Source organism: Muscardinus avellanarius (genome assembly GCF_963383645.1).
Source record: "Muscardinus avellanarius genome assembly, chromosome: 15".
Classification (NCBI taxonomy): domain Eukaryota; kingdom Metazoa; phylum Chordata; class Mammalia; order Rodentia; family Gliridae; genus Muscardinus; species Muscardinus avellanarius.
Window position 1 is genome coordinate 37,293,566 of NC_137801.1, and position 27,143 is coordinate 37,320,708.

At 41.5% G+C, this 27,143-nt stretch overlaps 1 protein-coding gene and 1 pseudogene across 2 annotated transcripts in view; one reads left to right on the forward strand and one right to left on the reverse strand.

The window, feature by feature from the left end:
- THADA (THADA armadillo repeat containing) overlaps nt 1-15,690 on the reverse strand; it is a gene marked incomplete at both ends in the record, with an annotated part of 379,586 nt that extends 363,896 nt beyond the window's left edge. Inside the window, 8 exons of the mRNA XM_080711248.1 lie at nt 1,174-1,268; nt 3,297-3,484; nt 9,013-9,061; nt 9,294-9,326; nt 9,438-9,586; nt 13,746-13,876; nt 14,991-15,085; nt 15,615-15,690. Coding sequence (XP_080567374.1) covers nt 1,174-1,268; nt 3,297-3,484; nt 9,013-9,061; nt 9,294-9,326; nt 9,438-9,586; nt 13,746-13,876; nt 14,991-15,085; nt 15,615-15,690 — 816 coding nt within the window. The remainder of the gene's footprint in view (nt 1-1,173; nt 1,269-3,296; nt 3,485-9,012; nt 9,062-9,293; nt 9,327-9,437; nt 9,587-13,745; nt 13,877-14,990; nt 15,086-15,614) is intronic.
- Nucleotides 3,776-7,154, forward strand: LOC308274378 (Y-box-binding protein 1-like; annotated as a pseudogene). Its single transcript has 2 exons — nt 3,776-3,825; nt 6,060-7,154. The product of its transcript is annotated as a Y-box-binding protein 1-like (transcript).
- Nucleotides 15,691-27,143: the final 11,453 nt, after the last annotated feature.

Below are 27,143 nucleotides of genomic sequence, written 5' to 3' on the forward strand. Positions count from 1 at the left end.
TACAATGCACCAATAAAAAATAAGTAAAAACCCGGGTGTGGTGGTGCAAGCTTGTAATTTCAGCATTCGGGAGGCTGAGACAGGAGGATAGCAGTTGGCAGATACCCTCAGCTACTTAGTGAGGCCCTCCACAACTTAGTGAGACCCTGTTTCAAAATAAAGAATAAAAAATAGGGCAGGGGGTATAGCTCAGAGTCAAATGCCCCTGGGTTCCATCCCCACACCCAAATAAATAAATAAATAAATAAGAAAAGCCAGAAGGATACATATATAAAATGTTGATACTAATTATTTTTGAGATGGATTTACTTTTTTTTTTTTTTGCTTTCTCTGATTTAATTGTCCTTATTATAAAAGATAAGGGTCATCAGAAAGTCCAGTGTTTGTAAAATAAAAACCTTTTCTCAATTTCACTTTAAAAATATCTTTTAGGGTTAGGAATGTACCTCACTGGCAGAACACTCACCTCACATATTTATAGCCTTGGATTCAATCCCTAGCACTATCAAAAAATAAAAATAAAAGAAATTTAAAAATAAGTTTAGATCCGGGCGTGGTGGCGCACATTTGTAATCTCAGCATTCAGGAGGCTGAGACTAGAGCATTGCAGTTCGCGGACAGCCTCAGCTATTTAGTGAGGCCCTCTGCAACTTAGTGAGACCCTATTTCAAAAAAGAGAATAAAAATTAGGGCAGGGGGTGTAGCTTGAAGGTTAAATGGCCCTGGGTTCCATCCCCAGACCCACAAACAAAAAAAAAAAGTTTATATGTCTAGCTCTCAGTAAATCACAATTCTTTTTTATTTTTTATGGGGGGGGTGTCTTATTTGTTTGTTTGTAGTACTGGAAATTGAATCCACGGCCTGGCGCCTGCTAGGTAAATGCATTCCTAGCCCTTCAATAAATTACAACTCTAAAAAGGAGAAGATGAGCCGGGCGTGGTGGCGCACGCTTGTAATCCCAGCACTTAGGAGGCTGAGACAAGAGGATCGCATGGTTTGAAGCCAGCCTTATCTACTCAGTGAGGCTCTCAGCAACTTAGTGAGACCCTGTTTCCAAATAAAATATAAAATTGGTCTAGGAGTGTAGTCCAGACATGGGATAGAACGTCCCCGGGTTCCATCCCCAGTACCACAAAAAAATAAATAAAAATAAAAAAGAGATGATGTACTTACCAACTCAGGAGTCTTTTCAAATGGATGAAACATACTCTTAATAAAAAGAATAACAGCTAGTCCAGATGTACTCTGAATAGTCTGTAACAGGTCATCTATTCAGCAAAAAAGCAGAAGGGCATGCATTAAATGACAGATACACCAGTGCAGTGGAAAGGGTGCTTGGAATCAGACACTCTTGGGTACAGTGTCTAGCATGACAACTTCTGAGGTGAGTGGGTCTTAAGTTATTTAACCTCCTAGGAACTCACTTTCTCTTCTGTAAAAATGGGAAATATAACTTCTATCTCACACATTTGTAGGTTTAAAAGACAATGAACATATAAGCTTGTAAGCCTACCACACAGAACCTCAATAAATGTGATTCCTTCCTCCCTCCTCTACATCACTCTTACTCGCCGAGCATTCTGAACAACAGTACCACCTGTCCTCTCCCTCCCACCAACATCTCTGTATCTTAATCCCATATACATACTTTTTCTTATAGAATCACAGGGCTTATGCAAAGAACCTGTATCAATGATAATCCAAACCTTGCTATCGTTGGCATTATACCCAAAGTAACCAAACAATTTTGATTCAATATCTTCGTTTTTTATTTACTGCTATTAGCCTCTGATAATTCAGATTGGGGTAAGACATATGACAGACACTAAATTACCTAGTAAGTATCTACTCTGCCCTTTCTTTTTGATATCAAAACTGCCTTTGGGGCAGTCACATGCTCAGCCAAAGGCAGAATACTTGTTACTCTGATATTCTTTACAACTAAAGGTAGCCATATAACAGGGAGAATTCAGGCTAATGGAATATAAGAAGTCCCTTGGGTACTTTTGTTTTTCCTGATTACAGGTAAAGATGCGACTGGTTCTCCTTCTTCCTATCTTGAACACAGACATAAGGTCTGAAACTACAGCAGACACAGGATAAACATGAGGCAATAAGTATAAGGGTGAAAGTCAATATGCCACACAGAAAGGCAGACAAAATTTGGGTCCTATATATATATATATATATGACCTACAGCAGGGCTGGATCACCTGCCACTTGATTTCTTGTTGTATGGGAACAGAGGGGAGACACATTTGCTTAAGTCCTAGAAGTTCAGTGTTCTGTTACTTGCAACTACACACTTAATGGAAACACGAAGATGAGGAGCATGTCTCCTTAGCAGCTTCTTGAAAACCAAGAATGTGGTTTTTAGTCTCTACAATGTTAGCAATTGTTGATACTTAATGCTGCCTAATATCAAACCACTGGGGGCTTCAAATAGGGATTATTAAATCATTTTATTTTATTAGTTGAAATACTTTTTTTTAAGGTTTTTTTTTTTTGGTACTTAAATTAAGCCCAGGGGTATTCTACCTCCAAGCTACACCATAAGTCCTTTTGATTTTAAAACAGGGTCTCACTAAATTGTTACATTGCTGAACCTGCAATCCTCCTGTCTTAGCCTCCCAGGTACTCAGATTACAGGCATGTGCTACCATACCTGGCTTGATATACTTTTTATAAAGAAAAATTTGCTCTCATCTATTTGATTTCCTTTTTTTTATAGTTCACATAGACAGAGTGACATATGAGATATAAGGAGGAGTACTGTCCAGGCCCACAATCATTTGTCATTTGTCATTATTTGAAGGGCACTCTTACTGCCAAGGAAAAATGTAGGGTTGCACTAATCTTTGTAACACACACACACACACACACACACACACACACACGTCCTCCAACATTATTCCTTGCTGAACTGGTACATCTGAAAGAAGAAAGCAGCCAGACATGGCAGTGCATGCTCGTAATCCCAGTACTTGGGAGGCTGACACGTGGATTGCAGGTTTGAGGCCAGCCACAGCTACTTAATGAGGCCCTCTGCAACTCACTAAGACTCTGTTTCAAAATAAGAACTAAGGCTGGGGATGTAGCTCGGGGGTAGAATGCGCCTGGGTTCAATCATCAGTATTGGGGGAAAAAAAGCATTAAAACCATATAATCCAGGGCCTTTCCCCACTTTATAGACTAGAAGAGAAATTGTGCATCTCAGTTAAATATACTGTATACCATTATTATGAAAAATGGATTGATACTCAATTATAACCCCAATGTATAAGCTGTACACTTACCATCACTTAAAAACTTCGTGAAAATACTCAGCAAGCCACACATACTGTGCCATGTGGGAGAACTAGAAGCCTTCCAAAGGTCTCCCTGGAAACCCTGTGCTTTTTGTACTAAAGTCATTGAAAGTCTAATGCCTACCAACAAGTCACTCATCAACTGTGTTTGAACAATATGATTTCCAGCAAATTTTCTACAAAAAAGAAAAAGTATTATTACAAAAGGAAATTCAAATAAAAGTGTGACTATGTCTACCTTTCTATCCCTCTCTAAAATAAACATTCCTCAATCAAAGGGACAAAATCAGCTTTAGTTATAGTAGACATTTATGCCTCTATCTTCTGCTTGCATAAACATTTCGATTATGTAGACATTTACTGAAAATTTCCAACACTCCTATCTCACCTGGTCCCTCTCTTTTAGCCAGTGACTAACCATTCCTCCTGCTTTAAGCAAAGATAAGAAATTAAGAAAAAGAATCAAGATGCATGATACAACTTATAAACTTCAATACACAATCTTGTGGGGGGACGGGTACTAGGAATTGAATCCAGGGGCATTCTAACTCCAACCCACACCCCCACCCCTATTTTTTATTCTTTATTTTGAAACAGGGTCTCACTGAGTTGCAAAGAGCCTCACTAAGTAGCTAAGGCTGTCTGCGAACAATGATCTTCCTGTCTTAGCCTCCCAAATGCTGGAATTACAAGCATGCACCACCACACCCGGTTCACTTAATCTTAATCAACTTTTTGAACTGGCTTCCAACATGCCAGGCTCTCCTAGATTTTCTACCTCACCATCACTCCTTCTCAGATAACATGTCCTATTCTGCATCACCATTTTTTTGGGGGGAGGCAGATTGCTGAGGATTGAACTCAGAGCCCCACACATGCTAAACAGTTACTCTAGCACTGAGATCTACCCCCCAGCCCTCCATAATTTCTGTGTGTCAGAGCACCCCAAGACTTAGTCCTTAGTCGCCTCCGTATGTGTAGAGGGGGAAAGTAAATGGAGATTAAAACCCAGGGCATTCTAGCTCTGGGCTACAACACCAGCCCTATTTTGTTTTTTATATTAAAACAGGGCTAAGCTGCTGAGCTGGCCAAAACCTGTGATCTTCCTGCCTCAGCCTCCCAAGTACTGGATTATAGGTATGTGCCACCACACTGGGCTCTTAGTCCCCATTTGTTTTTTGTTTGTTTTAGTTTAATTTGGTTTAGTATTGGTGACTGAACCCAAGGGCATTCTACCTCCAGACTACACTCCAGCCCTTTTTATTTTTTTGAAACAGGGTCTCACTAAGTTGCTAAGGTTGGATTCGAACTTGCCATCCTCCTTTCTCAGTCTCCCAAGTACTGGAATATAAGTGTGTGCCACTGCACCTGGCTTAGTCCCCTTCTTTTCTCCACCTAATTCTCTCCCTTAATGCCAATCACAACTAGCTCCTAAACTTTAAATTATAATTTATGTGCTAACAATTCCCAAACTTTTATTTCCAACTCAGACCTCTCTAATGCCAGACTTGTATATCTAGCTTCCTATTCAACATCAGTACTTGGATCTCTAACAGATAGCTCTAAATATGGGAACTTATCCTTACTCCAAAACTGTTCATCTGCTGGGATCTCTTATCTACAAAAACATCTCATGTTCTCCTCCTATCCCCTTTATCCCATCTTTAAGAAAACTTTATTGGTTCTACCTTCAATATATATCTAGAATCAGGTAATCATCTCAGCCTAAATCACTTTCATTTTTCCTTTGGATCACTGCAATAGACTCTAAATGGTCTCCCAGTTTCTATTTTGTTTAGTTTAGTTTAATTCTTTCTTTTTACTTTTTCTTGGGGGAAAGGGGATACTAGGGATTAAGATCAGGGCCTTGCACATGCTAGGCAAGCACTCTATCACTCAGCCACACCCCAGGCTCCAATCTATTTTCAACACTGGAGAACAAAGAGTGATCCTATTAAAATATAACCCAGGAAAAAGAGCTTGGCAGTTCCTTAAAACAGTAAACACAGAATTGCCATGTGATCTAGATACGGTATATATCTCTTAGATATACACCAAAAGAACTGCAAACAGGGAATCAACATATATTTGTACACCAATGTTTACAATAGTATTACTCACAATAGCCAAAAATTAGAAGGTACCCAAATGACCATTAAAAAAATGGACTGACAGACAAAATATGGCCTACATATACATACATAGAATATTTAGCCATAAAAACTAATAAAATTCTAATACACACTACCATATATATGAATCTTAAAAACATTTTAAGTGAAAGAAGACTGACACATAAGCACAAGTGTCATATGACTACATTTATATGAAGTACCATAATAGACAAATCCAAAGCAGTAGAAGGCAGAATAGAAATTACCAGAGAAAGACAGTGAACTTTCTTTTGGACCCACAGAATTTGAGTTACCTATAAAATATCTAAGTTGAGGCCGGGCGTGGTGGCGCATGCTTATAATCCCCGCGCTTGGGAGGCGGAGACAGGAGGATAGCGCAGGTTCGAAGCCAGCCTCCCTGGCCTGAGACCCTGTTTCCAAATAAAAATGTAAAAAATAGGTGTCTGGGAGTGTAGCCCAGAGGTAGAAGGGTTTCCAGGAACCCCCGTACCACCAAAAAAAAAAAAGCTAAGTTGAGATGTCTAGGAGACAACTGACTATATAAGTCTACCACTCAGAAAGAGATCTAAGTTGGAGTGATAGATTTGGGAATCCTCAAGATTAATGTGTGGAGCAGAGAGTGGGCCCCAGAGAGCCCTGAGCAGCCCCGCCACAGTCGGCCTAGTTACCATCACACCCCAGGAGGAGGAGGAGCCGCCGCCGGCCCCAATCACAATCACCACAACCTACAGCAGCAAGGCCGGGTTTGTGCCAGCTGCGCTGCCCACACAAAGCCTGGCAACCCCGCAGGGAGTGGAGGCCCATGGCCTCACAGGCGGCACCTGCCAGCAGGAACAAGAAAGTCATCGCACTGAAGGTTTTGAGAACGGTAAAATGGTTCAGTGTAAGAAACGGATATGGTTTCATCAAGAGGAATGACACCCAGGAAGATGTACTTGTACACCAGACTGCCATAAAGAACAACCCCAGGAAGCACCTTCGCAGAGCAGGAAATGGAGAGAGTGTGGAGTTTGACGTTGTTGAAGGAGAAAAGGGGGCAGAGGCAGCAAATGTCACAGGCCCTCGTGGAGTCCCACTTCAGGGCAGGAAAGAGGCAGCAGACCGTAACCATTATAGACGCTCTCCACGTCTAGGGGTCTTCCACGCAATTACCAGCAGAATTACCAGAATAGTGAGAGTGGGGAAAAGAGCAGGGATCAGAGAGCACTCCTGAAGGCCAGTCCCCCACTGCGGGCCCCACCGCAGGCAAAGGTTCCCCTTACTACAGGGGGAGACCTATGGGCATGACCACAGCATTTCAACCCTCAGGTGCGAGAAGTGATGGAGAGTGCTGACAACCAAGAGCAGGGAAACAAGGTAGACCAGTGAGACCGAAAGTATATGGGGGTTACAGACCTCGACATCACAGGGGCCTCCTCGCCAAAGACAGCCAGAGAGGATGGCAAGGAAGAGGATGAGGAAAACCAAGGAGATGATACCCAAGAGCAGCAGCCACCTCGAGGTCGGGACCACAGCAACTTCAATTACGTGCGCAGACGCCCAGAAAACCCTACACCGCAAGATGGCAAAGAGACACAAGCAGCGGATCCACCAGCTGAGAATCCTGGCTCCCGAGGCTGAGCAGGGTGGGCTGAGGAAATGCCCACTCACCGTCTCTACCACCATCCACTTAGTCATCCAACAAGAAATGAAAATGAGATTCCAGCCATAAGAAATGAACAAAAGAATGGAGCTGGAGACCTGAAATGCTTGCTTTTTGCCCGTTGACCAGATAACTAGAACTATTTGCATTATCTATGCAGCATGGGGTTTTTATTATTCTTACCTAAAGATGTCTCTTTTTGGTTATGACAAACGTGTTTTTTTCAAAAAGCCTGTTTTTTCTCAATACACCTTTAAAGGTTTTTAAGTTGTTTCATATCTGGTCAAGTTGAGGTTTTTAAGAACTTCATTTTTAATTTGTAATAAAAGTTTACAACTTGATTTTTTTCAAAAAAGTCAACAAACTGCAGGCACCTGTTAATAAATGTCTTAAATAATTGTCTTCATGAAAAAAAATTAATGCGGTGGCTAACATCAAAGAATTTGATATTAAGCAGTCAGAACAAATGGACTAAAAATAATTGGACCCACATTTATGAGAAGAGCTGAAAAGTCTAAAAGCAGGCAGACAAGGAACACCTGATAAGGCAAAAGGAAATTCTTGAGTTAAAGACAGCATACAAGTGAGGCATGGTGGCACTCGCTTATAATCTCAGTACTTGGGAAGCTGAGAGGAGGATCATAGGTTTGAGGCCAGCCTCAGCAATTTAGTGAGGCTCTCAGCAACTTAACAAGACCCTGCTTCAAAATAAAAAATAAAATCAAGCTGGGGGTGTAGCTGGAAGGTAGAATGCCTCTGGGTTCAATCCCCAGTAACACACACACACACACACACACACACACACACACACACACACACACAAAGTAAAGATAGCATAGAGGTATTATTTATACTCTCTCCTAGAACCTCCCTAATACAACAGCTGTAGGATTTAAAACATAAAAAGACATAAATACAGGAGGGCACCAACAAGCAACATGACAGAATAATAATATTTTAGAGACTACAAAGCAAACAAATGAGTAATCAAGAAAGGTAAAGCAACTTGATCTCTAGCCCCAAAAGGCTCAGAAGCTGTCAGTACTAAGCACTCGTTGGTCTGGAGGTTAAGTGCAGGGCTGAAAACAGGAAGACTGACTACAAGTCTACTTAAGAAATGTACAAACTCTGAATCATGCCCCCAAGCCAGCAGACAACTGATTTACTGTTAGAGGAAAACACCAGCAAGCATCTGGGAAGAAACAGCACTGAGAAAAGGCAGCAATACCATATCACAACCAAGAGAACTACACAGATCTACACATAAAGGGTGCCAAAAGCCATGCCTTAACTTCTTCCATGGTAATCTACTACCCCAGCAAAAAGACCTACAGATACTGACACAAAGAAATAGCTCAGGTAGACTAGTCTAGAATAAACCTACAATCAACCCCACTCATACGCACAGAGCAGCGAGTCAATTCTCAGTGCCCTGTTCTTAAATACAAATACCCAGCCAAGGATCACTAGAGTTTTGAGGAAAGTTACTAACAGGAAATATAGTGAATAAACCCAGAAAACAGAAAAGAGCAACTTAGAAGAAATAGAGACAGATAAAGATTTAAAAAATTAAAACTGAAAAAAAAAAGAAAAGGGAGAGAGAGAAAGAGAAGGAAAGATAACTATTATGTCTGAGAGATAATACAGGAACTTCACCCATAAAATAAAAACTAGATATTATTTTAAAAAAAAGGACCACACAAAGGTTAATAACAAGCTCCTCCCTTTCTCTTCTATTCTCATAATAACTTATGTCACCTTTTAAAAATATCAAACCTCTAAAAAATAAATAATCAGTTCTAACAATAATGGAGATGGATTAAAAAAACACATTCTAACACCTTTTTGAAAATGTTCTTTGTACAGAGAGAATACATAATGGAGAAATGCATACATATACACAAGTATGCAAACATATAGTACTTGCCTACTTTCTTCTAGGATTTCAATTAAACACTTCTGTAGAAATTGAAGTACTGAAACAAAAAAATATAATCACAAACCAGAACTTAAAACTGCAAGTTTTAACTTTAGTACAAGAAAACACTTAAAATCAGCTACATATGTGATATAATACAGAAGCAGAAATTTTTTTTAAAATGATGTACTTTAGTGATCTTTGGCTACTGCCAAGAAATGTAAAAGAAGCCAGTTCCAGAATGACTCACATGAGCAACAAAATAGCCAATAAAATAAAATAGGGCTTACCATTATTAAGCAAATTATTAACACCTGATCTACCTGTAGGGAAAAAAATAACACTGGTGAGGAGTTTCACAAAAATTAGTTTCTTTTAAAAATAATGATGTAATGACAGGCAGTAGTCAAAAGACTACAAAAATGCAGGCTTACCCAAGTTAAAATTCTCCATACAGGAAGATATATTGTCAATTACTTTCCTATAAGAATATAGATCAGTAGTATTCAATTCTTCTTGAAGATGGGAAGTAAAACTCTGTATAGCCTCAGTTTGAAAAAATTCTGGTAGGCCGTTCAGTGAGCTAGAAAAAAAACCAAATAGTAAAATTCTGACAACCTTGTATCAGCAGACGTGAGGAAGGAGAAAAATCACACAAATATAGAAACATTAATTTAAACCTTCAAAATATAGTACCATCACTGGAACTTCCCATTCTATATCTCATCTGGTCTCCCAGGTTTTATCTTGATACCCTCTCACTCCCCAAATTATTCTCAACAGAGAAGACAAAGTGGTCATTATAAAATACCATGTTACAGAATCTATGGGGGATTGGCTCCAGGATCATCCACAGATGCCAAAATGCTAGGAAGTTCAAATTTCTCATATAAAATGGCATCACAGTATTGGCACATTACAAATAAACATCTTCCATGTACTTTAAATCACTTCCATATTACTTAAAATACTCAGTATAATGTAATGCTATGTAAATAGCTCTTATACTCAATTGTGTGGGGAATAATGACAAGGAAAACAAGTTTGTGATTATATATGTTTCGTACAGATGCAAATTTTCAAGTATTTTTGGTCAGTAGTTGGCTGAATGCAAAATCCATGTACAGGCAGAGCCGACTTTCTGCCTAAAAGCCTCCAACAACTCTAAAATACATGCATACCAACCAACAGTTTACAGTGCCCTGCAATACCCTATGCAATCTGCCCCTTCCCTTTAGCTATCTGACCTCATCTCAATCCTTGTTCACTTAGCTCTGACAACATGGCCTTCTTCTGTTCTGACAACATGCCCAAGTCTTTGCTCTTGTTTCCTCATCCAGGAACACTCTTCCCTTAAATACCCAATAATGACTGCCTCAAACCTTGAGGATCAATCTCAAATACACCTTACTATGTCTGAGCAAAGCTACCTGCAGTGACCATATTGAAGTCATAATACACATATCATCCTTGATGTTCCCACCCCTACCTCTGCTCACTCTGCTTTATTTTTCTCTAGAGCTAACATCCTGTAATGCTGTTAAATTATTTTGTCTATTTTCTATCTTCCTCCTGGAATGTAACTTCTAGATTACTTTATTTATTATATCCCCAAGTCCTGGAAGAACACATGAGAAATAATACTTTATAAAAATTTACTGAATGGATAAACTTATGTCAATTTTACCTCAATAATCTAAAGCAAAAGCAACAGTCTTTTTTTTTTTTTTTAATGACTAAACAGTTCAAAGCTTTTTGGATGAAAAAACTTAAAAACTGGAATATTCTAGAAAGAGTCAGGAGTTTGTCAGTATCAAACTACAGTAAATAAAACTGCCATGTTGGCACATCAGCAACCCAAGTCTAAAACCAATCAAATACATGTATTAAGGAAAATATAACACCAAAAAGTGGCATTCCAAATATGTGGGGAAAGATAGATTATTCAACATTTTGGACATAAGTGGCTCATATTATAGAAAGGAAAACTAAGCTGTATTTCCACCTCTCCCCACAACTCAAGACTTAATTCCAGATGGATTTAAAAGTTGAACAAGAAAAATTTTAAGACAAGCAGATAATTGTTAATAATGTTCTGTTAAAGAAAACATATATAAGCAGGGCATAAAATTCAGAAATCTACACAAAGAAAAGCAATAGTAAGATTGACGAGAAAAAAATTTCAATTTTTATAAGGATGGGATACGATGAACAAAGTTTAAAGTAAGAAAATAAAAAACCAGGCATGGTGGCACATGCTTGTAATCCCTGTACTTGGGAGGCTGAGACAAGAGAATCACAGTTGAAGGACAGCCTTAGCTATTTAGTGATGCCCTCCATAGTTTAGTGAGGCCTTGTTTCAAAATAAAGAATAAAAAACAGGCTCTTTCTGGATTCTTCTTTCTCTCTCTCCCCCTCTGTCTCTCTCTCTCTCTCTTTCTCTTTCTCTCTGTTTCTTCCTTTCATACCAGCCCCTCCAATAAATCTCTTGGCTACAAAAAATAAATAAATAAATAGGAATGGGGGTGTAGCTCTGAGATCAAATGCCCCCAGGTTCCATCCCCAGAACTGCAAAAAAAAAAAAAAGAAAGAAAGAAAAGAAAAATATCCCACTTACGTAAGGTATCTAAAGTAACCAAATTCCTAGAAACATTAAGTAGACACTGGGGGAAGAAATAGGGAGTTACATAATGAGTGGAGAGTTTCAGTTTTGCAAAATGAAAAGGTTCTGGAGAACCACTGCACAACAGTACTGTACACTTTAAAAAAAAAATGGTTAAGAAGCTGGATGTGGTGGGGCTTACCTGTAATCTCAATACTTGAGAGGCTAAGACAAGAGGATCTCAGATTCAAGGCCATAAACTTAGAAAGTCCTGTCTCAAAATAAAGAGTTCTGGGGGTATAGCTCAGAGAAAGAGCATTCCTGAGTTCAATCCCCAGCATCACCAAAAAATATTTTTAAAAGTAATTTTTTTTGGGGGGGGGCAGTACTGGGGATTAAACCCAAGGCATTCTGCCTCTATACCTCCAGCCCTATTTTTTATTCTTTAATTGAAACAGGGTCTCACTAAGTTGCAGAGGTCTCACTAAGTAGCTGAGGCTGGCTACAAACCTGATCCTACTGTCTTAACCTCCCAAGAACTGGGATTACAAGCGTGCACCACCACGCCCAGCAAAGAAAGTAAATTTTAATTTATGTGTTTTTTTTTTTTTTTAACCACAACTAAGGGGGGGGGGGGTCAGACTGTACTATCCAGGCTCAGTAGCACATAGTCACTGTAATCATGACTACAGAGGCTGAGGCAGGAGGATCCCAAATTAGAAGCCAGCCTGGACAACTTAACAATACCCTGCCTAAATTAATAGGGGAGGGGAGGCTGGGAAGTAGCTCAATGATAGAGCACTGCTGGGTTCAATCCATTTCTGTTTGTTTGTTTGTTTGTTTGTTAGTTTGTGGTGGTGTTGGGGATTGAACCCAGGGTCATTCTACCTCTGAGCTATAACCCTAGCCCAATTTTCTATTCTTTATTTGAAAAAGGATCTCACTAATTTGCGGAAGGCCTCACTAAGTAGCTGAGGGTAGCTGCAAACCTGGCCTCCTGTCTCAGCCTCCCAAGTACTGGGATTAAAAGTGTGCACCACCATATCCAGCTCAATCCAAATTTCTAAGACATGGTTCAACAAAAGAAGTTCTAGATCATTATGTAGAGTATAATCCCACGTAGATACCAAAATGGTAAATGATGATATTTACTAAGAAAAATGAAATAGGTCATAATAAAATGCAACTCTTACTTTTTATTTTGTATATTTCTACATTGCTTGAAATTTTTACATCAAGCATATATTCCTGTATTTTCTGCATCTGAAACAGATGAGACAAATGGGACAGAAAAACTAGCAAGATAGGCAATTTAAACATAAATGTAGAACTGGGAGTGGTGGTATACACTTGTAATCCCAGTACTTGGGAGGCTGAGACAGAAGGATCGCAGGTTTGCAGCCAGCCTCAGCAACTTTGTGAGACTGTTTCTCAAAATAAAAAATAAAAAACTGGGCTGGAAGGTGAGCTCAGAGGTAGACTGCTCCTGGGCTCAAATACCAGTACCACAAAAAAAGCATAAATGTAAATAGACTGAACCAAGAGTCATCAAATAAAGGGCCACAGACCAAAGCCAAAGCCCAATAGTCTGTTTGCTAAGTTCTGTGACTAAAAAGGCCTTTTATTTTTCTTTGCTTTTATGTTTTATGTGTTGCGAGCGGGGAAGGCGTTCCTGGAAATTGAACCCAGGGCCATTCTAATTCTGAATTACATCCTCAGCCCTTCATTTTTTATTTTGAAACAGGGTCTTACTAAGTTGCTGAGAGCCTCACTAAGTTGCTGAGACTGGCCACAAACCTACAATCCTCCTGTCTCAGATTCCCAAGACCTAGTTATAATCATGTGCCACTATGCCCAGCTTTACTTTTTACTTTGAAACAGGTTCTCACTAAGTTGCTGAAGGCCTCCCTAAGTTGCTGAGGCTAGCCTTGAACCTGAGATCCTCCAGTCTCAGCTTCCCAAGCACTAGGATTACTGGAGCATGCCACCATATCAGCCAGCTTTTATATCTCTAAAGAGGAGAGAGAAAAAATATGAATGAAATTTCTAATAATATTATTTCAGCTCAGCTTTGTCAAAACAGGGAAGAAACTTTGGTTCCTTTTTATGGCACCCAACTTTCCTTCCTGTTTTTCCTTACCTTGCCAATACCTTCTTCAAGGGATTCTTTAGACTCAAGGAAAAATAAAGGCCTGCTAAAATATCCAAGCAACTCTGAATACCGGGATCACACACACCATTTTTATCTACCTTCTCTAGTAGAGGCACAATCTATAATTAAAAAAAAAAGAAAAGTAATTTTTCTAAGTACAGCAAAGTAAAATGATTACAAACACTCTTAAGTCCCAATTATACTGTGAAGTGTTTCCACACCGTACTGTTAGAGCTAATAATTTAAATAACTATTTCAATATGTATTAACTTTTTTATCCCATTGCCCTAATTTTCTCTACCTTCTTGACTCTCATCCATTAAGAATCACAGACTTGTTGGTCTGCTATTAGCTTTAGTAGAAAGCCTACAATAATCTTAAAAACTATTAATATATTTGAATGCCTTCTAAAAATTATTACACAAGTTCAAATGGTAAATCCAAATGTTGAGATACTTAAAGGACAATTTTTATGTTTTAAACTTGCTTACTGAAAAGTTCGTTGTTGTTGTTGTTGTTTTTGGTACTGAGGTTTGAACCCAGAGGCATTCTATCTCTGAGCTACACCCCCAGCCCTACTTTATTTTGTTTTAAAACAGGGTCTCACTAGGTTGATGAAAGTCTCACTACTTGCTAAGGCTGTCCTCCCACCAGCAATCCTCCTGTCTCAGCCTCCCAAGTACTGGAATTAGAAGCATGCACCACCATACCTGGCCTACTGAAAAGTTTTAAGGATTCAAATTAATAGAAATATTCTTTAAAAAGTTATCTCCTCGCTGGGCTTGGTGGCACACACTTGTAATCCCCGCGCTTGGGAGGCGGAGACAGGAGGATCGCGCAGGTTCGAAGACAGCCTCTCTGGCTTAAGAGACCCTGTTTCCAAGTAAATATATATATAAAAAAAAAAGGTCTGGGAGTAGCCCAGAGGTAGAAGGGTTTCCAGAAACCCCAATACCACCAAAAAAAAAAAAAAAAGTTATCTCCTCAAAGGAGGTATGATCAATTATCTCCTATCCTATTTAAAGTTCTAATTATGGTGGATGCCGGAATATGGCTTCTACGGCTGCTGTCAATAAATGCATATTATACAATGAACAAAAAAGGAAAAAAAACCTATTCTTTAGTGATAAACTGATCCTATATAATTGAAGCTAAAAATGTCAGTTACTTTTAAAAATTGCTAACAGCATGATAATCCTTAAGAGAAACCCATGAATAACAATTTAATCTTACCTGTTTAATATAATGGATTTGTGACACTCCATCTCTGAGTTGTACGCAATTCAACAGCAAAGAAGCTAGATTTTTCCCTTCCTCATCAGCGAAAGCTACATAATACACACAAAAAATATTCAATGATTTAACAATTTATGGATGAGAGTTTGCTTTTGTTATGCATCCTACAAAATGTTTAAAGTTATAAGCCAAAGAAGCAAGCAGAGCTTAGTAGGAAGACAATTTTTAAAAAATCATTTTATACCCAAAATTGGATATAAGAAACAGAAAGCCAGGTGTGGTGGCACAAGCTTGTAATCCCAGTACTGGGGAGGCTGAGAAAGTAGGATCTGGGTTCGTTAGGGCTAGCCTCAGCTACTTAGTAGGCCCTCTGCAAAACTTAATGAGACTCTATTTCAAAATAAAGAATAAAAATCCGCTTGGAGGTAGCTCAGAGGTAGAATGTCCCTGGGTTCAATGCCCAACACCCAAAAAAAAAAAAAAGAGAAAGAAAGAAAGAAAGAGAGAAAGTAAATAGAAATAATTGGAATATTACATGCTATGAGGTCCCAGATATTAAAATATTCTGCTTGCAAATTAGAACAGAAATGTATACAACAAGTAAAATTAGAAATCACCTACATCTCAAAGTTTCAAGGTCCTCATGACGAAGGGTCAACGCAGTAACTTGCATTTCTCGCTTTTTCTTTACACCCATTTTAAATAGAATTAACAGCAGTCACTGCAAGAAAAAAGTTTAAAGCATTGTCTACAGGAAGATTTCTCAAACGCAACAAAACTGACATTTTGGGCAAGACAATTCCAGCATCCTCCCTCCCAACAAGTTGGGACAATCAAAATGATGTCTCCTAACATTCCCAAATGTCTCCTAGGGAGCAAAACTGCCCAGGCAGAGAATTACCAATCTAAGGGTTTCTGCTTTAAAAACATATTTTTTTAAGCTCAAGAAGAGTCTATTGTTGTCTAAAGTTACTTTTATTCAGTCTCTGTATTTTACAATCTTTTGATAAAGGAAACTTACATACTATCCCTGTGAGTTCACTCTTACCTACCAGATGAATGGGCTAATGACTGCACACTAATAATTCCATGCCATCTAGAAAAAAGTCACTAAGGACATGCCATAAAGCTAACTAGTTATCATTTGCAGTGTTTATGATACAAACATTACAGGATGTCACACAGCACCTTTATAAAAGGCATAAACTGGGATGATTACACTAAATGATGGAATCCACTCAATAAACTGTAAATGAGCAAAATGAAGTTTACCAAGATGAAAGAGAATTAAATGTAAAATGCTGCATTTAGATTAGAAACAAAAAACGCACACACCACAGGGAATACAGGCCAGGGAGCCAGAGGAAGGTGAAATGTGACTTTTTTGTTTTTTGGTTCTGGGGATTGAACCCAGAGGCATTCTACCCATGAGCTACATCCCCATCATGATTTTATTTATTTAGGAACAGGGTCTCACTGGGTTGTTAAAAGCCTCTGTATGTTGCTGAGGCTGGCTTTGTACCTAAATCCTGTCTCAGCCTCCCAAGTACAAGGAAAATAAGCATGCACCATCACTCCAGGCCAAAATGGGGCTTTTCCAGTTCAACACGTGAGCCAACTGCTGAATACTACTTTAGAAGTTGACCAGCTGCCAGGCGTGGTGGCTCACGCTAGTAATCCCTGCGCTTGGGAGGCGGAGACAGGAGGATCGCGCAGGTTCGAAGCCAGCCTCACTGGCTGAAGAGACTCTGTTTCCAAATTAAAAAGTATAAAAATAGGTGTATGGGAGCGTAGCCCGGAGGTAGAAGGGCTTCCAGGAACCCCAGTACCACAAAAAAAAAAAAAAAAAGTTGACCAGATCGAGGGAGTGCATAATTCCTAAGTCACCCACCTAGGTAATGTGACATGCAGTACACAGTGTACAGGGAAGGGTAGCATACCTGAAGGAGCAACAACTTAAGATCTAGAGTGCATTGGATAAACCGGGCTTGGTGGCACACACTTGTAATCCCAGCATTCAGGAGGCTGAGACAGGAGGATCAAGGTTCGGGGACAGCCTCAGCTACTTAGTGAGGCCCTTTGCAACTCAGTGAGACCCTGTTTCCAAATAAAGAATAAGAAATAGAGCTAGGAGTGTAGCTCGGAAGTAGAATGTCCCTGGGTTCCAGCCCCAGTAACGCAAAATAATAATAATAATAATAATAATAATAATAATAATAATATTAATAATAATAATAATAAATAATAATATGCAATGGATAGCTAAGTGACAGGCCAGCCGTAACACTAAAGATTATATGGGGCCATTTGATAAGAAGAAAAAAAAAATACAGTAATGGCAGGTGAGAAACCCACTTAGCCAAGAAATGTTTTTAAAACGAACGTGGCTAGACAGGCATTGACAAGGAAGGTATTTTTAAAATGCTATGATTAGATTCAGAGAAATAACTGAGGCTCCCTTCCTATCAAAATAATCAGCGTGAAAGTGAGACGGGACTGCAGAGGGTAACGAAGGATACAATTCTCTGGTAGGTCGTGAGCAAGTTTGCAGCAGGACTTGAACCTCACACCCTCAGGACTCCACAGAATAGGCTCGCTAATTATGCATACCCAATGGATGCTGAGATGTGTATCCTGGTGAGCTGGGCCTCCCCGGTCCACCCTAAACCCTTGCCAGAGAGTACCCAGCGAATCCTACTCGTGGGTTCCACTTGCTGCTTCCCTTCTGATCCTTGTTCCCTTCCCATCTACACCTAACTCCCACAAACGTTTTCTGGGATATTTCAGAACCACGTGGAGTGCAAAAAATGACATGTGAAAAACGGGGGTTAAAGGACTGTCTCCATGGAAACCCAAGCGACCGGAAATCAGAATCACAACCGCCAAATTCTAACGAGCGATGCTACAGCCGTGAACCGGAGTGACTCTAGAATTGTAATCCGCCCGCCGAGCGGTGAAGAGCCCCGCGCTGCCGCGGGTCTGGCAGGCAGGGCGCCTGGGAGCCAAACCTCGTGCGGCGGGCGTCCCGGGGCTCGCAGGCGTCAGCAGTTCCGGAAGTCGGCTAGTCTACCGGGTCTCCACACCTCGCGACGTGGTCGGCGGTGCACTACCGGGTCGGGAGGGGAGAGGGGCCCGGGACCGGAGGATGATATATCGCGAGAGCATCTCCTCCAATCAAGAGTCGTGCGTCGTGACGTCACGGAGGGGCGGTAGCGAGCGTACGTATTTAGACCGCGACCCTCAACTCCGCAGAACTTAAACTGCGGCGACCTGGCCGCGAGAGCCTCTGTCGACTGTTGTACCTCGCGCTCCTCTGAGTGACCTGGGCTGTGGCCTCCTCACCCAGGAGCTCCTCTGTCTCCATCCCGACCTGCCCTTTCCCTATTCAATTTAACTAGCAGCGAAACGAGGTGAAAACTACCTTCAGGCGGCTGGCACGGGAAAGCCAGAGACTAGAGACTGCGAGAGGGCTAGGGGTTGGGGTGAGGACTGAACTGAAGCTAGGAGAAGAAATCTGGCAAAAATGAGAAGTGCTGGAGTGAAAAGTGCGCTTTTTTCATTGAGCAATTTAAGGAACTCTGCTGTCTGAGCGTTGTCAGACGCTGGCCTTGAAAGTAGTCCCTAAAGGGCACACTTTTTCACATGATTGAGTTCACACTATTTCTCATATGGTTCAGTACTTTAAAAATAAACAAAACGAGTGCAGTGGAAGGGGGCAGGAGCAAAACTACAAATCCTGTCTTGAGCATTAATTGGGGGAAATACTGAAAAACATCCAGGAGCCTAAAGCATTACTCAGATTGATGTCTTTAATCTTTTAATCATTACTTCTCTGTTTTATAGCACCTTGCCTTGTTTTTCCTTGTAGTTTTGACACATGTGTTATGTATTAATAAATACCTCGCTTGGGCCGGGCGTGGTGGCGCATGCTGGTAATCCCCACGCTTAGGAGGCTGAGACAGGAGAATCACGCAAGTTCGAAGCCACCAAGGCTGGCTTAAGAGACTCTGTTTCCAAATTTTAAAAAATATAAAAATAGCTCTGGGAGTGTAGCCCGGAGGTAGAAGGGTTTCCGGGAACCCCAGTACCACCAAAAAAAATTTTTTTAATACCTTGTTTTGTTTGGTTTTCAGTTTTATGGAATTATGTATGCTCCAGCAGTTTTCTTCTTTAAGCATTGCTTTTGTGATTCACCCACATAAAAGCAGGTAGCTGTAGTTCTTTGATTCACTGTTGTGTAGTATTCTACTGTTTAGCGTATTACATTCACCTGTCCATTCTAGTACCTCTGGACATTGGATTATTTCCAGATTTTACTCTAACAATGCTTCTGGGAACTAGTTCATATATGTCAACTGATGAGTATGTGCAGAACTTACTCTACAGTACTTTTTTTCAAATATTTTTCTGACGACTACTGATTAGAACCAAATACATATAAGTACTCACACATACATACCTGAAACAAAAACTTCTTGAAATATTTTATGGGAGCACTGAGATTTTCTTTACTTACTTATTTCTTTTTAATTATGATAAAATACACATAATGAAATTTTCATTTTAACCATTTTTAGTGTGTGTGTATGTTCTTAATGTATGTTGTTAGGGGTCCACTGGGATTATTGCTTAACTCAATGGATCCCAACCCTTTGTTGTTGTTCTGATGAAACCATTTAAAGATAAGGAGCAGACACTGTGACTTTACAGCCCACATAATGGGAAGGAGGTAAACATAATAAACATATGATAAAAGGTAGTGGCTGCTGTGGAAAAGCAGGGAAACAGAAGATGACAATGTAAGGAAGATTTGTTACTATTTAAATTAGGATTGTTGGGCTACTCGTAGGGAGCCCCTCCCCTGTGTGGGAGCTATTCTGTCTATTTTCTATCTTTCTTTGGCTTACAAATAATATTTCATAAATAAAAATAGGATGATCAAGTAGACATCCTTGAGTGCAGATTTTTAATGATATAGATACCTGAGGGAAGAGAAAGCTTTCCATACAGAGAGAACAACCAGTGCCAAGGTCCTAAAGCAGGAGCTTACTTGTTGGGAGACCAACAAGGAGGCCAGAATGGCCTAACCCAAGTGAATAAAGGGGTAAATAATAAGGGATGAGACAATGAGTTTTAGATCATTTAAAGCCTTCAGATTATTGTAAGGACCTTGACTTTCACTCTTAGGTGAAATGGCGAATCACTTTGAGCAGAAAGGTAATAGAATATAATTTACACAGGAAATCTAGGAAGGAGGCAGTTCCTGTGAACCAGGCAGACAAGGAATGGGTGGCTCAGACCACAGGGTTAGTAGTACAGAGGGTGAGAAATGGACAGATTCTGGATATAACTTGCAATTTCCTGAAGGTATGAGGAAATGGTATGGGAAAAGGAAGTCAAAGATGATTGCAAGAGTTCTGCCTTGTACAACTAGAAAGATGAATTTGCCATTCAATTAGTGATAGAAGGAAAAGTCTACTTGGAACAGATTGTAATGAGTTTAAGAGACTGGGAGGAGAGAAATTGTCAAGATGAAGTACACTCGGCTCCCTATATGTGAATATTCCATATCCATGAATCCAACCAACTGCAGATTGAGAACATTTAGGGGGAAAAAAGCCCCAGTACTTGGGAGGATAAAACAGGAGGATCACAGGTTCAAGGCCAGTGTGTGGTAACTTAGGAACACCCTTTTAAAAAGGGCTCAGAGGTAGAATGCCTTTGGGTTTAATTCCCAGTATCACAAAATAGAAAGAATATGACATGCTCAGTGATGCTAGTTGCAGATAAGGGGCCTCAATTCCTCCTTCCATAGGCCTCTTCCCAGGACACTTGTACAGTCTGACAACATGGTGGCTGGCATTCCCCTGAATGAGCAAGTCAGCAAGGTAGAAGCTTTGATGACCTATAGGGCCTAGTCAATTAAGCCACACCCCATTATCTTGCTATATCCTATTGGCTACAAAGCTCATCCATATTCAATGTAGGAGGATCCACACAAAAGCATCAACACTGGGAGTTCATCATTGGAGGGCCATTTAGGAAGCTGGCTACTATGGTGCTATTAAATATCTACTGAGCCTGGCATGGTGGTGCACACTTGTAATCCCAGTACTTGGGAGCCTAAAACGGAGGATCTGGGTGTGTGGTTAGCCTCAGCTACTTAGTGAGGCCCTCTGCAACTTAGTGAGACCCTGTTTTAAATAAAGAATAAAAAAAACTCAGACTAGGGGTGTAGCTCAGAGGTAGAATGCCCCTGGCTTCAATCCCTAGCACCACAAAAAAAAAATATGCAGATTTCCCTTGATGCTCAAAAATGCACTAATAGATAATAAACGAATGCTTCACTTAAGAGTTGTTTAAACTGAATGTGATGCTCCTGTAATTCCAGTATTTGAGAGGATAAGACAGGGAGAGCCAAAGTTTGAGACCAATCTCAGCATTTTAGCAAGACTTTCAGCAACTTAGCAAAACCCTGTTTCAAAATAAAAGGTTTTTAAAAAGGGCTGGTAAAGCCAGGCATGGTGGCACATGCTTATAATCCCAGCATTCAGGAGGCTGATAACGGAGGACCGGGGTTCGTGGACAGCCTCAGCTACTTTGTGAGGCCCTCTGCAACTTAGTGAGACCCTGTATCAAAATAAAAATAGGGCAGGGGTGTAGTTCTGAGGTTGAATACCCCTGGGTTCCATCCCCAGGCCCCCAAATAAATAAATAAAAATAAAAAGGGCTGGTAAGAACCTGGCATGGTGGCAGACACTTATAATTCCAATACCTGGGAGGCTAAAACAGGATCATACAGGTTTGAATCCAGCCTCAACTACTTATTGAGGCTTTTAGCAACTCAGTGAGACCCTGCTTCCAAACAAAATATAAAATAGGTATGGGAGTGTAGCATGGAGGTAGAAAACCCCTGGGTTCCATACCCAATACCACAAAAAAAAAAAAAAATAAGGGGGGGCTTGTGAGGAGGTAGAAAAAAAAAATAAGGGCAGAGGGTCATGGTGGAAAGAATGTCCTGAGAGGCAACAGATGCTAACTAACTTCCAAATTCCTGAAAGAACCAGACCTCCTAAATGTCCAGTGCTAATGACATCAAAAGCCTCCTGAGAGTAACCAGAGGTTTACAAAAATCCAGCTTGTGCTGAAAAGCAATCCCAGGAGATTCCAGAGGAAAAAAAGACACAAAAAGAACATTATCTAAATCCCAGGAAACTGCCTTTGGGACCCCAAAGAAGCACATAAACACCAAGATAAGCCACTCTAAATGGTTATCCATTCTGGGAAACCCTCCTTTTGGGGAATCCTCTCTCTCTCTCATCATGTTGCATGTTGGCTTTGAGAAAAAGTGGTATGTCCTTGACAACTCCCTGGTAGTGATCAGATGACACCCACTGGACATCAAGGCCAACAGAGGTCCCTAGAGGAGACCTACAACTCTCTTCAGAAGATCTCATGGACTTTGGGAGAAAGAAGTTTGCAACTGAAAGTGTGTGGCTTGAGCTACTCCCAAATAGTGTCTAGAAGGCAGCTGCCAGACACCAAGGTCCCCATCGCCCAAAAGGGTGATCTGCCTCTTTTCCCCTTTCTCATTCTCATTACAATAAACTTCCTGCTTGCCTTTCTGTTGTCCAAAAGTGTCATTTTTCGCACTTTGTAGAACCCCTTACATGAGCTCCAGTAATCTCAGTACTTGGGAGGCTGAGATAGGAAGATGGTAAGTTTGAAGTCAGCCTCAGCAATTTAGTGAGACCCTATTTCCAAATAAAAACCAAAAAGGGCAGCTGGGGGTGTAGCTTGCAAGTAGATGTAATGTTGAAATTGAGTTGGGGGTTGCAAAGGAGGCAAACACCAGCCAAGTTATTAAAGGCCTTTTTCATTAAACTGTCACCTTCAGGCGAGGTCTGCTGACTGTGAGGGAAGGGACCGATGACTGAACAGCAGTCACAGTAGGCAGAGTCACAGTAGGTCGGCAGAGTCACACAGCAGAGAGGAAGTGAATGTATTTATGTAGCCCGGCTTGGGGTGGGGCTAGCAGCCAGTCCTCTCACAATATCTGGAGTCTCACAGCATCTGGAATCTGCCCGAGATGTCTGGAGTCTCATGACACCTGGAGTCTCGTGATGTCTCCGCTTCTGGCTTCCACTGTTCCAGGGTTCTACCTCCTGTCCCCGCTTTGGGGTCTCAAGGGGGAAGGGAGGAACTCACCCTATCATCCCAGCCTTTTGGTGATATTGGCGAATGACCGAGTCAATAACTATTTCCTGCTGTCAGAGGGGGGTGTTGTAGGGGGCCCCTTGGCCAGGAGAGGTTGGGTCATTCAGAAGTGAGCAGATGGGAGTATGACTGCAGCAGGAGTTGATTGGAGGTCCCTGAACAGCTCGGTAATGCATATTTGAGTGAACTTTAGCCAATGAGAGGCTATTAAAAGAAAAGGCAAATCATGAGAATGGGTCCCGGAAAAGGAAGGAGCCCATCAGCTACTAGCCCTTGCCAGGAGGGGAAGAACCCCAGCAGCTACTGCCCCTTGGAACCCTTCCAGATATGAGGTAGACTGTCAATATCGTGTTTTTAGATTCTCACTTACCCTGGTCAGAGTTTAAACATTTCCTCCATTAGACCAGATTCATTAATATAATAGCAGTATTTTTCCATGAGAAAGAGACATACAACACTCTTTTCAGCAGTCAGTAAGTATGGGTCAGTCTGGTCCAATGAAAAACATGTTTAATAGCATGTCAGGAGCATCAGTAACAGATTTTAGAGAGTTTAATACTTATGGCTGTCTGGCATCCAGAGAGGAAGAGTATTGATCCTACCTTGTAATTGGTCCAATGTTTTATGGAGGAGAGGCAAACAGGTCGCTTAATGCCGAGAAAAACGAAGCTTAGTGGGCCCCAATACTGTATAAGAAAATTTGTCATGAGGCTGTTGCAATGGAGCCCTTTTTAGCTGAATAACATGATACCAGTTGGGGTCCCCCAGCAGCCTGGCTGCAGTAAGTGTGGTGACGATCACTATCAAAGGCCCAGTCCACCGTGGTTGGAGATGATTTGGTTGAAGTGACTTGAGGAGGACTTGGTCTCCTGGCTTGAGGGCCTTGGCTGCCAGGTGTGGAGCTGCTTCTTTAGTCCCATGTTGGAGAAGATATCAGTCAGCATGTTTTCTAAGGAGATGCCTGAGAAAAGATGAGTAATGGAGATAGGAAGCCAAAGGAAGGGGTGAAGGGAAAGTGTGATTAAGCAAAAAAAAAAAAAAGGGGTGACCATACAACAATTTAAAGGGGCTCATGAGTGTAGGGCTTCAAGGGGTGGCCTGTACATGGGCCAGAGCCAGTGGCAGGAGTTCAGGCCATGATACCCAGACCTCTAGGGAAAGTTTTGTTAGATGGTTTTAAAGAATACCAATTTATTTTTCTACATTTCCTGATGACTGTGTTCAGTATGGAATATGGAGCTTCCAAGAAATGCCAAGGGCTTGTTCCACCTGTTGAGTAACTTTAAAAATAAAAGCTGGTAAAAAAATAAAATAAAATAAAGAAATAAAGAAATAAATAAAAGCTGGTCTATTATCAGACTGTAAGGAACTAGGTAATCCAAACCGAGGGATAATATCCGAGCATAGAGCATTGGCCACTGTACTAGAAAATATTTTAGTTTTTTCTGAGAGGGCATATGCGTGAAATCAGTTTGCCAGTCCTGCCCTGGAAAATGTCCTCTCCCCAAGGCCTCCTTGGGGAGAAACAGCATGCAAGTAGAACAGGAGGCACTTACTTTACTAATCAGCTGTTGCAGGAGGAGAGAATAAAACAAGGGGTTTAGGAAATGTTTAAGCGCCATAGGCCCAACATGTAGGCAATTATGTATTAAGTTAATGATTGCTTCGGCCTGAGCCTCAGGCAGGGCAATTTTGTCCTATAAAATAGGGACTGTAGCCGGGCGTGGTGGCGCACGCTTGTAATCCCTGCGCTTGGGAGGTGGAGACAGGAGGATCGCGCTGGTTCGGAGCCAGCCTTGCTGGCTTAGGAGACCCTGTTTCCACATAAAAATGTTAAAAAATAGGTCTGGGAGTGTAGCCCGTGGGAGTGTATACTGGAGGTAGAAGGGCTTCCAGGAACCCCAGTACCACCAGAAAAAAAAAAAAAAAAAGAGGGACTGTAGTGCATAGGCAGGAAGGCTTACCATCAATCCCCTGTACCAAGATTGGAAGAGGAAAACTAGAACCTGAAAAGGATGGAAGGACTGAATCAGCAACCAAAAAGGAGATTGGCTTACCCACTACCTGGAGGGTTACTCTGTGCTCGGCAAGGATGATTGAGGCTGAGGAGTCTGCCAGGCTGAGTAGGGCCAGCGGCGGGGCCTGGTCTGGAAGGGTGGTCCCCGTGTTGAGGCACCTGGGGCTCACTGCTTTTCCAAGGGCACTTTTCCAGTGTCCCTCCTGGCTGCACACTGGGCATGGTCTGGTTGGTGGGCATGGCCTTGCTGCAGTTGAAGCAGGCTCTTGGAGTTAGGTGTCGTTGCTGTCCTCCACCCCTAGGTGGCACTCCAGAGGGCTGAGCTGCCACTGCCAGCCACAGGGCAGCTACCAGGTATCTGCCTTTTGGCAAAGTTGGAGGGTATGCTCCATTTTAGCCTGTTCCTCACAGGAATTAAAGACTTTATTTATTTATTTATTTATTTATTTATTTATTTATTTTGGTGGTACTGGGGTTCCTGGAAGCCCTTCTATCTCCGGGCCACACTCCCAGACCTATTTTTACATTATTATTTGGAAACAGGGTCTCCTAAGCCAGCGCGAGATGCTAGCTTCAAACCTGCGCGATCCTCCTGTCTCTGCCTCCCAAGCGCGGGGATTACAAGCGTGCGCCACCACGCCCAGTGGAATTAAAGACTTTAAATGCCATGTTCACCAAATCTCAGATAGGGGTCTGAGGGCCATTCTCAGCCTTTCTTAATTTTTTCAAATATCAGGGGATGATTGCCCAATGAAATGGGTTGCCAACACCACACATCCCTGCCTCAGTAGATGAATCTAAGTGGGTATAGGAGATCTAAGCCTCTTGAAGCCGATTAAGAAAAATGGCTGGGTTTTCATCTGGGCCTTGGGTGATATCCTTAAGTTTATTGTAATTAACCACCTTATGGGAAGCAGCCCACATGCCATCAAGAAGGCATAGTATCATATGGTTTCTCATTTTTAATCCCTCACCCCCACCATTTGGGGGCTGGCTGATGCTCCCAGTAGTGACCTTCAGAAGGTACCGCAGCCACTCCCATAAGGAGTGCTGGGTTGGTTAAATGAACCTGGTTGGTCTGTTCTCGGACAGCCTTTACAATACAATTCTGTTCATACGGAGTTAAGGCAAAGGTTAAAATAATATGAAGATCCCGCCATGTGAGGTTGTATGTGTGCGCAGTGTAAGGGAGGAGGGCAGAGGGAAAGGAGCAGATTAGAATGAGAGCCCATCTTAGTGTAGGGTGGTGGTCAGGGCGGTGAGGAGAGAGCCTAGGGGATGGGGTGAAATCAGAAAACGGTGCCTGTAACAGAGCAAGGTCACAGATGGCGACTGTGCTCATCACAATATGGCAACTGCAACGTCATAAAATGGTGATCAAGATGGTGGCCACATAAAGTCACAAGTTCACGACCACACCATCACAAAATGGCAGCTGATGGGGGAGAGTGGTCAGAGGATGGGAGCACAAGAAAAGGAAGGCCTGGACATAATGGTTTTCTGACCATTTACCAGACCGCTTACAATAGTTGCTGAGATTGGTCAGGGTATTAAAATCCAGAGTTCCATTTTCGGGCCACTGTGGCCCATTATTTTGGAATTCTGGCTTCCCATGTCTGGCACATGGGTGAGAACAAAGAACAGGAAACAGGCGTCCCTGATGATCGTGATCAATGTTTGGAAATGGGGGTCAAGAGGGCGGGAGAAATGTGTCCACTTCCTTCTCAAGACCAGAGGGTGACCTGGTTGCCCAGCAGGAGGTCCCAATGGATTGGAGAACAATGGGTCACCAAGTGCTTGGATTTTAGATCCAAGTGGACTGGCAGAAAGGGAGGACCCAAGTCTGGAGAGGAGCCAAGAAGCCGGGGCTCACTGACCAGAGAAAGGGAAGGAACTTATCCTATTTGAAAGTGGAA